The sequence below is a fragment of the Colletotrichum truncatum genome, assembly GCF_014235925.2.
Source record: "Colletotrichum truncatum strain CMES1059 chromosome Unknown Contig_0006, whole genome shotgun sequence".
NCBI lineage: Eukaryota > Fungi > Ascomycota > Sordariomycetes > Glomerellales > Glomerellaceae > Colletotrichum > Colletotrichum truncatum.
This window is the reverse complement of record NW_027222403.1, coordinates 2,054,327-2,068,190: the sequence shown is the minus strand read 5'-3', so window position 1 is coordinate 2,068,190 and position 13,864 is coordinate 2,054,327. Positions and strand designations below refer to the sequence as shown.

At 50.9% G+C, this 13,864-nt stretch overlaps 6 protein-coding genes across 6 annotated transcripts; 2 read left to right on the top strand and 4 right to left on the bottom strand.

Annotated features, from left to right (window-relative positions):
* Window positions 1-156: 156 nt before the first annotated feature.
* On the bottom strand, window positions 157-1,461 carry CTRU02_209851 (saccharopine dehydrogenase; the record flags this gene model as incomplete). The annotated part of the gene is made up of 4 exons (XM_070205344.1): window positions 157-422; window positions 477-567; window positions 605-1,149; window positions 1,209-1,461. 4 exons carry the CDS (start codon window positions 1,459-1,461, stop codon window positions 157-159), a joined length of 1,155 nt encoding a protein of 384 aa, XP_070060992.1.
* Window positions 1,462-2,039: 578 nt separating this feature from the next.
* CTRU02_209850 (FAD dependent oxidoreductase superfamily protein) lies at window positions 2,040-3,200 on the bottom strand (the record flags this gene model as incomplete). Its single annotated transcript, XM_036720667.1, has 3 exons — window positions 2,040-2,461; window positions 2,520-3,127; window positions 3,178-3,200. 3 exons carry the CDS (start codon window positions 3,198-3,200, stop codon window positions 2,040-2,042), a joined length of 1,053 nt encoding a protein of 350 aa, XP_036587507.1.
* Window positions 3,201-4,719: 1,519 nt separating this feature from the next.
* Window positions 4,720-6,549, top strand: CTRU02_209849 (uncharacterized protein; the record flags this gene model as incomplete). The annotated part of the gene is made up of 1 exon (XM_036720666.1): window positions 4,720-6,549. The coding sequence occupies one exon, from the start codon at window positions 4,720-4,722 to the stop codon at window positions 6,547-6,549; it is 1,830 nt and encodes a 609-aa protein (XP_036587506.1).
* Window positions 6,550-6,885: 336 nt separating this feature from the next.
* Window positions 6,886-7,745, bottom strand: CTRU02_209848 (uncharacterized protein; the record flags this gene model as incomplete). Its single annotated transcript, XM_036720665.1, has 2 exons — window positions 6,886-7,581; window positions 7,650-7,745. 2 exons carry the CDS (start codon window positions 7,743-7,745, stop codon window positions 6,886-6,888), a joined length of 792 nt encoding a protein of 263 aa, XP_036587505.1.
* Window positions 7,746-8,712: 967 nt separating this feature from the next.
* CTRU02_209847 (glycosyl hydrolase family 47) lies at window positions 8,713-10,455 on the top strand (the record flags this gene model as incomplete). The annotated part of the gene is made up of 1 exon (XM_036720664.1): window positions 8,713-10,455. The coding sequence occupies one exon, from the start codon at window positions 8,713-8,715 to the stop codon at window positions 10,453-10,455; it is 1,743 nt and encodes a 580-aa protein (XP_036587504.1).
* A 257-nt stretch (window positions 10,456-10,712) lies between these two features.
* CTRU02_209846 (uncharacterized protein) lies at window positions 10,713-10,980 on the bottom strand (the record flags this gene model as incomplete). Its single annotated transcript, XM_036720663.2, has 2 exons — window positions 10,713-10,834; window positions 10,893-10,980. 2 exons carry the CDS (start codon window positions 10,978-10,980, stop codon window positions 10,713-10,715), a joined length of 210 nt encoding a protein of 69 aa, XP_036587503.2.
* Window positions 10,981-13,864: the final 2,884 nt, after the last annotated feature.

The window sequence follows — 13,864 nt, the reverse complement described above, 5'->3', positions numbered from 1 at the left end:
AGGAAGTGCGTACCCAGAGTTTAAGCTTTTCTCTATGTAGCTTTTACATCCCAGAGTGTGATTGACTCTTCTTATGTACCCTTTCAGTCGTAAGATCCCTCACCATAAACGCCATTGTCCATTTCAGAAACATAAATACGGCTTGATTGGAGCCCACTAGGCCTTGTTCTCAAGGGACTCGGCAGGAAGGGTGGCCACCTTCTCCTGGAAGAGCTTCTCGGCGCGAGCCCAGACTGGGTCATTGCGCCAGTTCTTAAGTTCCAGAAGGGTGGGTAGAAGGTCGTTGCTGAAGGCCTCGGAAGACTCGCGGGGCAGCAGACTGGGCAGGTGGTCGATGCTAATGACGCTCAGGGGAGGGTTGGTAAAGCCCTCGACGGGAACTGTGGGCTTATCGAACGTTGTAGCCACAGTGTAGATGGGGACTGTGTTGCATTGGTCAGTATTGGTTGAAGCTATTGACATGAGATTTGGCATACCAGGGTTGTGGGGGTTGGTGGTGTCGGCGGAGACGTCGCAGACAACAGAGAGGTTTCTGCCAGGGGACTTGAGCGACTCGCGGTTGACGAACTGAAGAAGAAAAGTCAGCTTTGTTTGTAGAAGAAAGGGGGCGGAAATCGTGATAAATACGTACGTGTCCAACAGGCTGGTTGAGGTAGATGCAGTTCACGAAGATGTCAGACTCGACGATCTCGGGGAAGGGACCACCCTTCTTGGTCTCAGCCATATCCCACTTGAGGATCTGCTCAGTAGGAATACCGGCCTTAAGGCACATGTCGACAGCACCGGAGCCGCAGCGACCAAGGGCACCAATTACGATCACACGGGGCACCTTTCCAGCCTTGGCCTGGCCCTCAGATAAAGCCTTCTTAACATCGACCAGCAGAGCATCCTCGTTGGGGTAGCTCTCGACGCTGGGGAAGGGTTCAGAGGGGTGGGTAAGCTGCCAGGCCCAGTTCTCTATGGCCAAAGCAGCTCCAGCAAAGCCAGCGTGGTATCCGAAGGCGGCGACGCGACGACCAGTGTCATTCTGGAGGAACTCGAGGTCGAGAAGGGTACCGTTTCCGCGAGGGTACCGAGACAGAGCCTCAGACCAGCCACCCTGGTTCTTGAAGCAATGCTGGAAATGAATGAAGACGTGCTCAAGAGGCTCTGGAAATATTGTCAGCTCTACTTCGAAGCTGTAGCTGCTAGAGCTGTCAGTGACTCACCACTGCCCTCCTCAATCTCCTTCAATCCAAGAATAATGTGATCCTTGGGGGCCTGCTTCCAAGAACTCTCCTCAACCAGGTTGCAGCCGACTTTCTCGAACTCGGAATCGTCAAAGATGCGCTCAGGGCTACGTTCGACGTTGACGGTGTAGCCAGCATCGATCATAGCCTTAGCGGTAGTAGGCGTAAGCGCGGAGCGGTGCTCCAGCAACTTGAACTTTTCGGACCGGAGGTGGATGACGGTGCCAGACATTTTGACGGATTCGGGAAATTCCAATTGAGTTGTGTAGGACAAAAAGCGCAAGCTGGTTATTGGCTTAGATAAATATCACGATGTGGAAGTGAAAGTATTGAAGGAGGGAAGCTCAAAGTTAAAGGCACCTTAGAAGGTACGTGGGGCTTTGAATGACTCTAAACATACCACCAGAAGTGAGTCCCAGGGACTTACACCGCCTTCGGAGCGCGGGGTATGAATGACATGGGATGGCAGTCGCCCAGAAGTTTTTTTTTTTTTTTCTCCTTGCCTCCTTCCGTTCAATTGATTTTTTTCTCCCTTCCCCAACAGGTGTCAACGGGTTGGCTTTTCAGTGGCCAGTCAGCTGCCAAGGCACTATGCAGGTACCATGCCTGTAGCCACTGAACGGTGATCTTCTTCTATCGGCGCTGCCACCACTGGCCGCTACCTCAGTAGCCGATATCGCTCCGAACAAAGTAGCCATAACAGTTGGGGTACGCCGATATCTTGGTTACCATTTAATTACATGGCATCCCAGCTACCAACTGAACGACATCCAGTAAGGTTCAGAACGGTCATACGAATCAATTACATATTTACAAGCGTGCCTTGACCTTTTGCTCTCCTAGTAAATCAATGACTCCCTCGGCTACACCCCATGACAATTCAAATCCTCTTCCTCCAAGGCCATATGCGTGGATAAGCGTCCGGTCGCCGGGAAAGTCTTCTCTCTCGAGTCTCATGCCTCCTTTCCGTGTAGGCCGTCTTCCAACAACGTCTTTAAGGACACGGAATTCGCCGCCATCTTCTAGAATGGTCGGGTAGGTAGCAGCAAAGTTCTTCAAAAGCTCCTGTCTTTGCTTCAATGACGGCTCAGCGTCCCAGTTATCGGGTTCTTTGGTGCCACCAACAATGGTACCACCGTGAAAGTTTCTAGGCACACAGAATGTCCACGATCCGTCGGCGTTCTGTCGCGTCACCGTTGCTGGGCTAAAGTTGGCCACGGCACAAGTTTGTCCTGCAAGTTGCGTCAGTAACCTTGGCGAAACTTCGAATCAACTAAGAAGTCCACAAACCTCTAGTAATGAATGAGTTCTTGTCACCAAATCCGAACCCAGAGCAATTGATGGCCGTATGCACATTTGGCAACTCCTTGATCGAAAACACTTCGAGCGGGTCGCTGATCTCTTTGCGGAACACCTTGCCTCCATTCCATGAGAACTTACGCAGGAGGAACGAACAGTAAACCATAGGGTTTACACACCATGTTCGGTACTCACAACCCCATTTTACCTTATCGTCCGGGAACTCATGTGGACTTAAACTCCTGAACCCGACTATGCCAAGACTCTTTGCTTTCACTTCCGTGAGGGTCCTGTATTGCTCTGGAGGGTCCTCGAGATACTCGATTCCGGGCATAAAAGTAATGCCGGCTTCGGGGTTGCTTTTCGATAAAGACTCCATGTGCTTATACGTCTTTAATGCCATCCCATGATCACGCTCCTCAATCGTGTTAGTCGGTAGGACCCATCTGTTGTGTGCTCCGCCCCACTGCGACGTGTAATTGATCACGGCCTTCGCGTCCACGGCCTCAAACGGACTTGGAAAATCTTTGGCAACAATTGCGACCTTGTGACCGTCTTGCTGGAGTCTCACGGCGGTACTCAGTCCAATCACGCCAGCACTACGATGTCTTAGCTTGCGCGCAACATTCTGAGGCGGGACGATAGCTACCCAATAACCACAATTTGCGTCATTTTTTTTGCAGTGGCTAGATTTTCTCGCTGTGAATATGTATCTCATCTAGGTGCGTATGCTCCACGATTACAGGTCTTGTGTTTGAAGATAGCTACACTAGATCTATATATATGTTTCTTATCCAATAGGCATTGACACAATCGAATTACTTGACGCGGTCCTTGTTTCTCCACTTTTCAATACTGTGCCGCCGACGATCGGAGATGCTCCCGGGTACGTCCGGTCTAACGATGGTTCGGCCGAGTCTTAAATAATTCTGGTTGAAGCGCCGACGGAACTCTGACCCATAAGCCGACCGATGCCGGGTTTAAATTCCGGTCCGTAGACAACTCTCCCCAGGACAAACTATTTAGTCTGTCTAGCCTCAGTGCTGTTGCAGCGCCGATTTAGGAATGTTCTCATCAGTCAGTTCTTTGCTCTGTCACTTGAGCTGTGGGTGGCAGGCCTCGCCGGCCCGTCACGTGGGCTGACGGCCGCCACCACTGGTCTTAGCCAGCCTCCACAGCCCTCTAGCCAGCCTCCACAGCCCTCTAGCCAGTTAGTTAGTTCTTCCACCAACAACACCACTTTTCCCCATTCTGAGCGTTCTGTGCTGGTTTCGCCCACATGAGCAAGCAACGCTGAATTGCAATGTACTCAGTCTTGGCACTTTACACGAAGCTACACCGAAACACAGAGCACACCTAATCAGCAGATGCTTAAGCTCTCAGAGCCACATTGCAATCCGGAATGAAGAGGACATGACCCAACTTTGCTCTTCATGAAGCTCCATGGAACGTCGGCATGCATTTGGGTCACTTTTGACTAGCCCTTGCGCAGATGCGGCCGGGACACGCGATGTGCCTGACCAGCCTGCCACATTGTGCCCGCGTAGCTTTTTTCACGTCGCAGGCCCCGGGGATTGCAGGATGCCATCTCACTAACCAAGGCGGTCAGAGTTGAAGGAGTTGCACCAATTTTCGAGGGTCGACCAATGGCGCGAGGCTCACGTTCAACCAACCCCGCGCGCCTGTCTTTCCACACCCTGGCCTCGGCGGCTAGAATGCAGTGTGATGGCCGGGCTGATTGGTGCATCATGCATCCAACAATCTATTTCGGTCGGGCACCTTGACCACCCTCTTGCCCGTTCCATCCATCTTATTGAGCTTACACCACTCATCGCGGCCTCCCAGACAAGCCAGCGCTTACTAGGTCTGCCGTGGGCGACCTGCTGCTGAACCCAGCGTAGTGCCGTCGCTATAATGCCGAGAAAGTATATACTCTGGTGTTTTCGTTGGCAATCGTAGGTTTCCGTGCCATTGTCTCTCTCCCATCTGGGTTACCTTACCGTGCTTCAATAATAAACAGAAGTTCTGTTTATTGTATAGTACCAGAGTGTTGGGACCATGCATCGGTAGCAGCTGTACTACCTATTCTTTATTCTGTTAGGGGTATTTGCCCTACTACTTGTGAAGGGCTCGGATAGCATTAACCAAAGGCCAATATCTACAACCGATTCGAGGCGCAACACAGCCCAATATGTCGGCCCAGCCACCCTCTGGAGGGTACTCTCTCTTTCCGAACCCCAACACCAAGCCTCCAACAGTACGGAGACCCCCATCTCGAACCCGAACTTCAGAGTCCCGCGAACGCTCGCGGACCCGGGCTGTGTCTCCAGAGACCGTTCACCCCGTTGACTCGGCGTCCTCACCGCGCCATGAAAGACAGACGCCGCAGCAAAGAATGCAATCACCTGTAGAGCGCTCGCAAACCCCACAAGATGCTCGACGACCTCCACTGAGCGATCCCCAAAACTCGCCGAGCAATCGTGAACTGCCGGCATTGCCTCGGGAAGCGGCTGTTTCTCCTATTCAGAGACCAGCTCCCATCGCAGACATACCACCACGATCAGACACGGCTTTCTCTCAGGCACAAACTTTGGCAAGAAGCAACAGCCACCGCTCCCGTAGCTCCATAGCAAAGCTTCCTCTGCCACATGAGTCCTCATCATCGGCACAAGAGCAGACTGCACTACGGTCAATCTTCCCCCAGTACAACCCAGAAGTGTCACTCGACCAACAACAGTACTTCCCGACTCAGACCAGCCCAACTCATATCCCAAGGGCCGTAATCAACCGCACAACATGGTACCCGGAACCAGAAGAGGAGGGTCGCGAGCAGCAGCATAGAAGCCCTGTGAGAAGCGCTATGAGCAATGATTCTGCTCCTAGGTGGCCCAGAAGGAGGATCGAGCCCCCCATCATCCCCAATACTTCCACGAATGAGCAGATGAAGAGCCTGTGGAAGGTTGCCAACGGCTGGAAAGCTTCGTCTTCAGAAGGCAGGGTATACTGTATGAAGCTGTCCCAGGAAAAGGATGCACCAATCTATACCTTGTCCTCGACATCGCAGCCATTCTACAGCCTCAGACTTGATCCCACATCGGCATCAGCCTATGTTACCGTCAACCGGCATGATCCTAATAAGATTTACAAAGCTCCGAGCCCGACGGCCAGCTCGTCGGCGAGTAGCATTCTTAGTGGCGTCGTTGGCCACAAGGACAACGGCAAGGGGGCCGAGAACAAGCACTGGCAGGAAGTTCTCGCCACCACTCTAGAAGAGGAGTCTCGTAAGCACCCACCCAACGATGGCCTCGTCGCTCTTCTCTACCCCCAGGCGGCTGCCAAGATGGCTCTGGATAGAGCCGACGATATGACAGCCGTCGTCACTGCAGAGACGGAGTGCGCTCGTCTTGTCTGGGATGACGACACGAGCTCGCACTTCCTCGTACATCCGGCGCTGGCTACGCCCTTCTGCGTTACTATCGAGCGCTCGCCCGCCTGGAGCCGGGTCGAGTACACGCTTGAACACCATGAGTCGCCGCAACACCTCGCCAAGCTGACCCGTGACGGGACAGGCGGCGGCTGGCTTGAGGTCGACACGGCAATTGCATCTAAAATCGACAGCTTCTTCATTGTTGACGTCGCCGTCACAGCACTGCTGCTGGTTGCAGCAGGCGACGAGAAGAACTTCAAGGTCGAGACATTTGAGCCCCCTCCCGCCCCGCGCGAGCCTGCGGGTGGTGAGCGCCGGCTGAGCAAGCGGGAGGAAAAGAAGCGGGCCGCCGCAGCGCGGAAGGGTAAGATGGAGGAGTTTGAAATTGACGTTGAGAGCCAAGACAGCAGCTTCGCGAAGCTGGAGCAGGTGGGCAAAGAGACGCGTGATAGGCTGCCTTGGCCGCTGAGGGCACTTTTCAAGCTCTTGTCTGGGCTGTTCAAGTGCTTCGTGTGGGTGCTGACGATAGGCTTCAAGGCGCTCGCAATGATTGTCAAGGGGCTGGCGAGATGCGTTGGCGTGAAGTCAAAATAAGGAGAGGGGAAAAAACCAGGATGCATTGACTGCAACGGAACGAGATACCACTTTATTGATACGTTTATTCCCTTTAGTATTTCCTTGGGCCGCGACGGTGTTGGGAATAATGGGATCATTTCCTTAGGAGACCTTGTCCAGGATGCGGACAGGAGCGATGAATATCTTTTTTCTTGTACATCTAGATCTATACTCCGGGGGCCTGGGTATCGCATGACGACTTTCTGAGCGTGGCTTTTCATAAACGCTCAGATATTAGGATGAATGAAGAACATGAAAACACACCATAAAACTTTTTGTTCGCCGACCGATATTTTGTAAGAAACGTCCCTCTTTTCACCTCTTCCGCGTCCGAACCATAATTTTCTTGCCCTTTTTGGTGACACCGCCAGAGGTTGCCGTCTTGGCCATCTTCGCACGTTGTATCTCAAGGCCATCCTCAGCCCGCGTAAGAACCTTGAGCTTCTTTTTCGCGTTTTGTAGTTGCAACCGTAATCTCGCTATCGCCATCTCTTTCTTAAGCTTAGCATCGTCCTTCTCGTCCTCATCGTCGAATCCCTTAAACTCGTCTTCAGCGTCCTCGTCGTCCTCAACCAGTTCCATTGCCTCTTCGACGGCCTCGTCTCTCTCCTCGGTGCCGTCCAAGAAAACAATCTTTCTTGGTCTCGCGGGCTTCGTGTCCTCGTCGTCGTCATCGTCGTCGTTGTTGGAAGCAGCATCAACGCCACCGATGAGCACGATCTGCTCCTCTAGACGCTTCACCTCCTTGGAGATGACGTTGCGCATCGTACGGATGTATCCAACATCCTGTGTCTTGAGCAGACGGACTGTGTCCATATCCATTGCCTTGTTACCGCGGTCGCCGGCGACTGTGCCGGACCAGCCCTTGCCATCCTTGAGGCGCGATCCCGGGCCGGAGCGACTGAGCATGCCGAAGTAGAACTCATCCTCGTTACGTTCAGCAGCCTTTTGACGCAGAGACTTGATCTGGGCTTTCTTCTTGTTGTAATCTTTGGCACGGAGGGAGTAGTCCTACATTTCAAATCCTCGTCAGTAAGACTTTCTATAGATGCATCGCGGCAGGATGCTGCATCACGAACCTTGTGCTTTTCGAGAAGGCCGAAGCGCTGGCGCTCCAAAGGTTGAGCACGCTCCCTATGGGAGCGCCTCTGTACGGCGTTGCGAAGGGACGACATTTTGCTGTTACTCGACACGTAGAACTAGAGTTTACGTTACCGGGTCTGGAGAGCAAGAACAATGCCGACGATCCTAGACCTGGAAGGTGGGATGCGGCAGAAATTTGAAAAATTTAGGCGGTGACAAAGCTCCAGCCACAAGACTTTCTCGAAAAGTGGCGCTAGCGAAGTGTTGCCCGTCTTTAACCCGACGCACTCGGGCCGGCGGGGGGGGCTCCGCTGTCTCACTCACGGAAGCGCCGTTGTTATCCACTCTCCACTCTTCGCCACTACCACTACGGTCAACTCCAACTGAGTTCGGTCAGCATCTGACCCTTGAAACATGTCAAGTCCCATGAAACGGTACGTCAGTAAAGCTCGTGCAAGAAACCCGATCTAGTGACTTTCAATGTCATTCATGACAGCTTTGTTCAGTCATGAATAGTTGGAATGGCATCTATGGGACCTGAAAATTCATTTAACCATTCGTCGAACAAGGGTTTCTTCTCCGCACGAACGTGCTACTCGCGTTACACTTGTAACCGCCCGCATCTGCCATGATGAAAGCCAACATAGACTATTGGCTTAGTTGCCGTTTTTGAGCATGTTCTATCGTTGTTCGCTGCGTATTTGGGCCAAGCGGCATCCAAGCCACCCAAGAGGTCTAATCGCGAGCTCAGTTGATGTCTTGTCCGTCCGAGTGGCCTATCCAGCACAGACAACACATTGTCAGCACCAGCGAACCATGGGTCTCCCTTCGCGTTTCACGGAGGATGCACACCACAGCAGCATACCTTCGAGACGTCAAACGCCGCAAATGGCAGAAGACCTACCTGCACCACGGGCTTCCTGCGGTGAAAATCCGATGACGAGAGGCGACTGTCCTTACAAAACTGTCTGACCTGCGTGTTCTCTTCCTTCCAGCCTCTATCACTTATGTGTTTGTTTTGTTTCTGTCATTCTAGTGCGGTAAATTTCTCTTTCCAAAATGGTAGCAAAATTCCAACTACGAAATCATTCTCCACCGACAAATCGGGTGCTTGCCCTGCTCGCTATCTTAATTATTCTAAGTGTTTTGTTTCTACAGAACGATGAAGAACACCCGGCGATATTACGTGACGTTCCGTATAGCAAGAGCGGCTATGATTGGTCCACACATCCCCAGAGACATCCAGTATCAGAGGCTGAGATGGCACGATTGCCCTCGGCATCACCCTTGGACTTACCTAAGATTCAGTTCGAGTTTGCGACACAACACTCAGACAGCCTGAAGAGAGATATCGGCCTCATGAGCTCTCGTCGAAACGAGGTACGGAATGCTTTCAAGAAGAGCTGGCAGTCTTATGCCCGGCATGCTTGGGGTTATGACGAGTTGCAACCTTTGTCTTTGAGAGGAAGAAATCGACATAACGGATGGGGTGCCACTTTAGTCGATTCTCTAGACACATTATGGTTGATGGGTCTATACGATGACTTCAACAGGGCTGTCCAGTTCGTTGGCACGATTGACTGGAATAACTCGACAGATCCGAGATGCAATGTTTTTGAGACGAATATCAGATATCTCGGAGGCCTCGTGTCCGCATTCGATCTCAGCAACGAGCATATTCTGCTCGACAAGGCTGTTGAGCTTGCCAACATGCTGTATGCTGCCTTTGACACTCCCAACAGGCTTCCGCCCTACGCTTTCAACTTCGTGGAGCTTAGGGCCGGCAAAGTGTTGCCGGATCCTTATCAAAGCGCCGCATCCATCGGTAGTCTCTCACTGGAATTCACCAGACTGGCGCAGATAACAGGCGATTTCAAGTTCTATGATGCGGTTGAGCGCATCAAGGTGGTTTTCGACGAAATGCAGGACGATACGCTACTGCCAGGCTTGTGGCCCAAATTTCTTCACGTACGCGATGATTTTCAGACTCTCAACAACGTTTTCCGTTTAGGCGGCGACGGCGACTCGCTATATGAGTACTTGCCAAAGATGTATGCCCTGCTTGGTGGTCTCGATGCCTCGTATGAGAAGATGTATCTGGGAGCTGCAAAGGCAGCCAAGGCTCAACTTCTGTTTCGCCCTATGACCCCCAAGAAGGAAGATATACTGTTACTTGGAACTGCTGTAGTGAACGAGAAGCTTAGGAAGATCGACCAGATTGCAGAGCTGGAGCATCTTTCGTGCTTCGCAGGGGGAATGTTCGCCATGGCTGGGAAGCTCTTCGGAATCCCGGAAGACGTCGAGGTTGGAGACAGGTTGGCACGAGGATGCGCGTGGGCGTACAGGTCCTTCAAGAGCGGGCTCATGCCCGAGAAGTCGCAAATCGTCAAGTGCGACACGATCGACGGCTGCGAATGGGATGAAAAGAAGTGGGCTGCTCAAAGCAGTCGCCATGCTCCTAGGGGGTTCTGGAGGATTGATGATGCACGCTACAACCTGCGACCCGAGGGTATAGAGAGTCTTTTCATTCTTTACAGAATTACTGGAAAGGAAGATTTGGTTGATATGGCCTGGGACATGTTTCAAGCTGTCCAGAAAGTGACAACAACTGATGACGCCCATGCTGTGGTGGCTGATGTTACATACACACAATCTCGACAGGAAGATACGATGGACAGCTTCTTCTTTGCCGAGACATTGAAGTACTTTTATCTGATCTTCTCGGACCCCGAACTGATGAGTTTGGACGAATGGGTGTTTAACACGGAGGCTCATCCTTTCAAGCGACCAACAGCACCTTGAGGGAGGACTAGACATGATATTACGACACTTGCAACGGACTCGAAACAGTCGATAATGCTAATACGATATGAGGCACGACAATGCACTTGGTATCACCACTACAGTCGCTTTATTCTAAACACACGCTCTAAAAGATGACACAGACATCTCGGAGCTTCCAGCACACACAGACCAACAACGACACACACACCTCCGCTGTTCAGGAGCAATGATTTCAAGATTCCACCATGGTCGAGTTCCTTTCTCCTACCACCTCGTCATATTTTTGCGTTTGGGTTGCCTCTAGGATCCGCATCGGCCCGCACCGAGTTCCAGGGGTCTCCATATGCTTGAGTACCGCTCGACTCCTCGATCCACATGGAAAGTACCTCCGGCAATTCTGACCATAATCTCGTCAGACCTAAAGAGTCGGGATACGAAAGGGAAGCTTGACGTACCTTTGAGCTGATCTCTAGTCTTCTTCTTGAGGGACTTGGTAGCATCTTGTGAGGATGCCTTAGAGATGCTTTTCGGTATGGTTGGCATGGTGGATGGATTCACGGAAGGATAAAATGGTTTATAGCCTCCGTTGTTTGGATTGCACTTTGCTTTCCTATGGTTTAATTTTGGAGGAAAGGGCGACGTTTCGCCTTGATATATTAATTCCATCACTGCATGTTGTCCTGGTGTCGCCGTACTTTTGCCCCATAATCTTTGGTGCTCGCCCGGCCGGATAGGCGCTTTCAATTACCACAGACCACTGAAGTGTCGACAGATTACAATACTCTTGTCCTGGCGTGTCCAAAACTGAGTTGGTGGCGCTTTCGTCCTCATCTGTTGTCCTGGTGTGGATAGATTCGCATTAATTCGGGAACCAAGAGACGGCAGAGCCCAGGGCCACCCCAGACACAGACCAGTCCCAGCTGGTTGGACAGGCCGTTGGGGCCAAGGTTGAACTGGTGGTAAACATCACATGGCTAGGGATTTATTAAAGAAATAAAATTAAAAAAGGTACAAGACGATCCTCCCGAAGGAATCGCTGAGTCGCGGTGTTGAAAGCCTCACGTCGTAGAGAGAGGTTCCACATGCCCGGCGTGAGGGGTATGGGCGCCGAAGGACTACGAATACAGACCATCTACAGAAAATGCATTTCGAATGGTTGTCTTGGAATAGGGCATGATGATTTTGGTCTGTGGTCTCAGGCAGAGTACAGGGATTCTATGTTGGGATGGGAAGGCCGCATCGGTATGAAGTCAGTGGAGGGCAGAGTCCTCCGTACAGAGTCATTTGAAACCCGTTTCCTGTTTTTCGGGATGTGATAGGTAGGAGAGTCCAGGAGGGGGGTCTCACTACTAGTAGCCTGGTGGTGGCGCATGCTTGGGACGGTCCGTTCGGACAACCACAACGACGGCGAATCATGTGTAGCCCCCGTCTTGAGTACTTTCTGTTTCGGGGACGACGCCCCACTGTAAATGAGCGTCAAATGCCTTCCGATAGAGACGCTCACACTCAGTTAAATCGTGGTAGCCTCTGGCTGAAGGCGAACACTCAACATACTCATAAATATAGACCGAGTTTCCTTAGCTATTCAAGCATGCTCCTCTTATCCCCGCAGACAATATCTCCTTTACTTCAGTTGGTCTCATTCGACCAGCCAGTGTAGGTTTTGGATCACCTGCTTTTGTCATTCTCAGCCTTGCCATCAGTTTCTTGTGACCATCGCTACTCTCTCTGTCTCTATGTCTCTCTCTGCTTTTACGATCACTGCCCACCTTCTCAACGCAAGAGTTACACTTCATTCTTAACTGCCTCTATACCTGTTTCGCCAATACCTTTTTCAGCTATATTGGACTGATGTCCTGCTCCAACAATATCCTTTGATTAATGGAATGATATGGACTATTCAGAGAAGACTGAATTCACATCTAGCACATGGAACCACCAATTTGACCTTGGATGGCCTTTAAAGACGGAACTATGTCTTCTTACCGGCGAAGACGACTTCAGCCAAGAATGGAGTTCCCAGCCATTGTTACAACAAGGCGAAGCTTCTTTGGAATATGCAGAGCTTCCTTCGCTCAGTCTTTTGCGAAGGAACTATTGTGATAAAGATACCAAATCCCACATTGAGAAAGAAATAAGCGAATCAATACCTATGGCTTAGCCAGCAGCTCAGCAAGGATCTGCATCTGCCTGCCATTTCTTGTTTGGAAACAGACCCGGTCACGCTCGGAAACAGCTTGATGAAGTAAGATTACCGTTGATTTGTTCCTTAGGATAAATTAACTTCTGACCGCCTCGAATAGATGCTATTCATGCATGAAGCCTTTCGTAGGGAAGGAAGAATGGCATAGCGCATTCCAACACTTGGTGAAGGTGCTAATAGATTCAAACGCCACAACATGCAGTATTGAGACAAAAGCATCTCATACACGTGCAGAAACGGCAGAAATGCACGAATCCTACCAAAACATAGTAGAACAAGCCATCAAGGATGTTCGGCCAACGTAAGAGCAACTAAAATGCTCTTTAGTCTTCAACATAGAACGCTGATGTTGAAATTTCATGACAGTCAAAATGTATCCGAAGTGTCATCACAGAGTTCACGTCTTTGCCGGACCTTCTTACAGGATTCACACCGCTTGCCAGGTATTCAAACTTTTCGATTTTCTTCGTATGTGCTCCCCATCACAGGATTTGGCATCGTTCAAATTTTAGAACCGAACAACTCTTCAAGCCCTCAGATGGGGTGCTTACGCCCCATCAGGGCATTATATGTGGTAAACCTGTCCACAAATGAACACATCTTTCCTCTATTGATGGAGTTCTGTTACAGCTAAATCGAAATTCAGTGCGTCAACCCAAGTCCACTCCTCTAACCAGTGTTGTGATCACAAATAAGTCAACATGAAGCCCGCTTACTTACGTATTGGTATATTGCGACCCTAGGCTAACAAGAACCGGGAGTATGTCATTGTCTTTGAAGAGCCTCCAAGGAAGTCGGACATCTCAATCCCGATGTTAGAATCTCCTAAAGGAAGGCCCCCTACTACAAAGGGTAAGGCCAACGAGTAAGTCAGCACCCACATGTGTATGCATGCCTTGTATATTAATGTCGATGTGACTGACTTGACATTAGGAATGGCTTCCTGTGTCCGATGGAAAATTGTGGCAAATGGTACAAGTGCGCCTCGAGTCTCTCTAGACACCGAAGAAAGCACAAGCTGGACTTGAAGTGGCTACATTGTCCTTTTGGTGTCTCAAAAGATAAGTGCGCATTCAACTCTGATCGTCGAGATTTGTTACGGCAACACTACCAATTGCAGCACAGCTTGGATCTCCCGCCCTTGCTGCAAGAGCGGCGGCGTAATCGTATATAGAAGCTGTCAAGCCTGTAAGCTTCTGTATAGTGCGAGCTAGATTCAATACC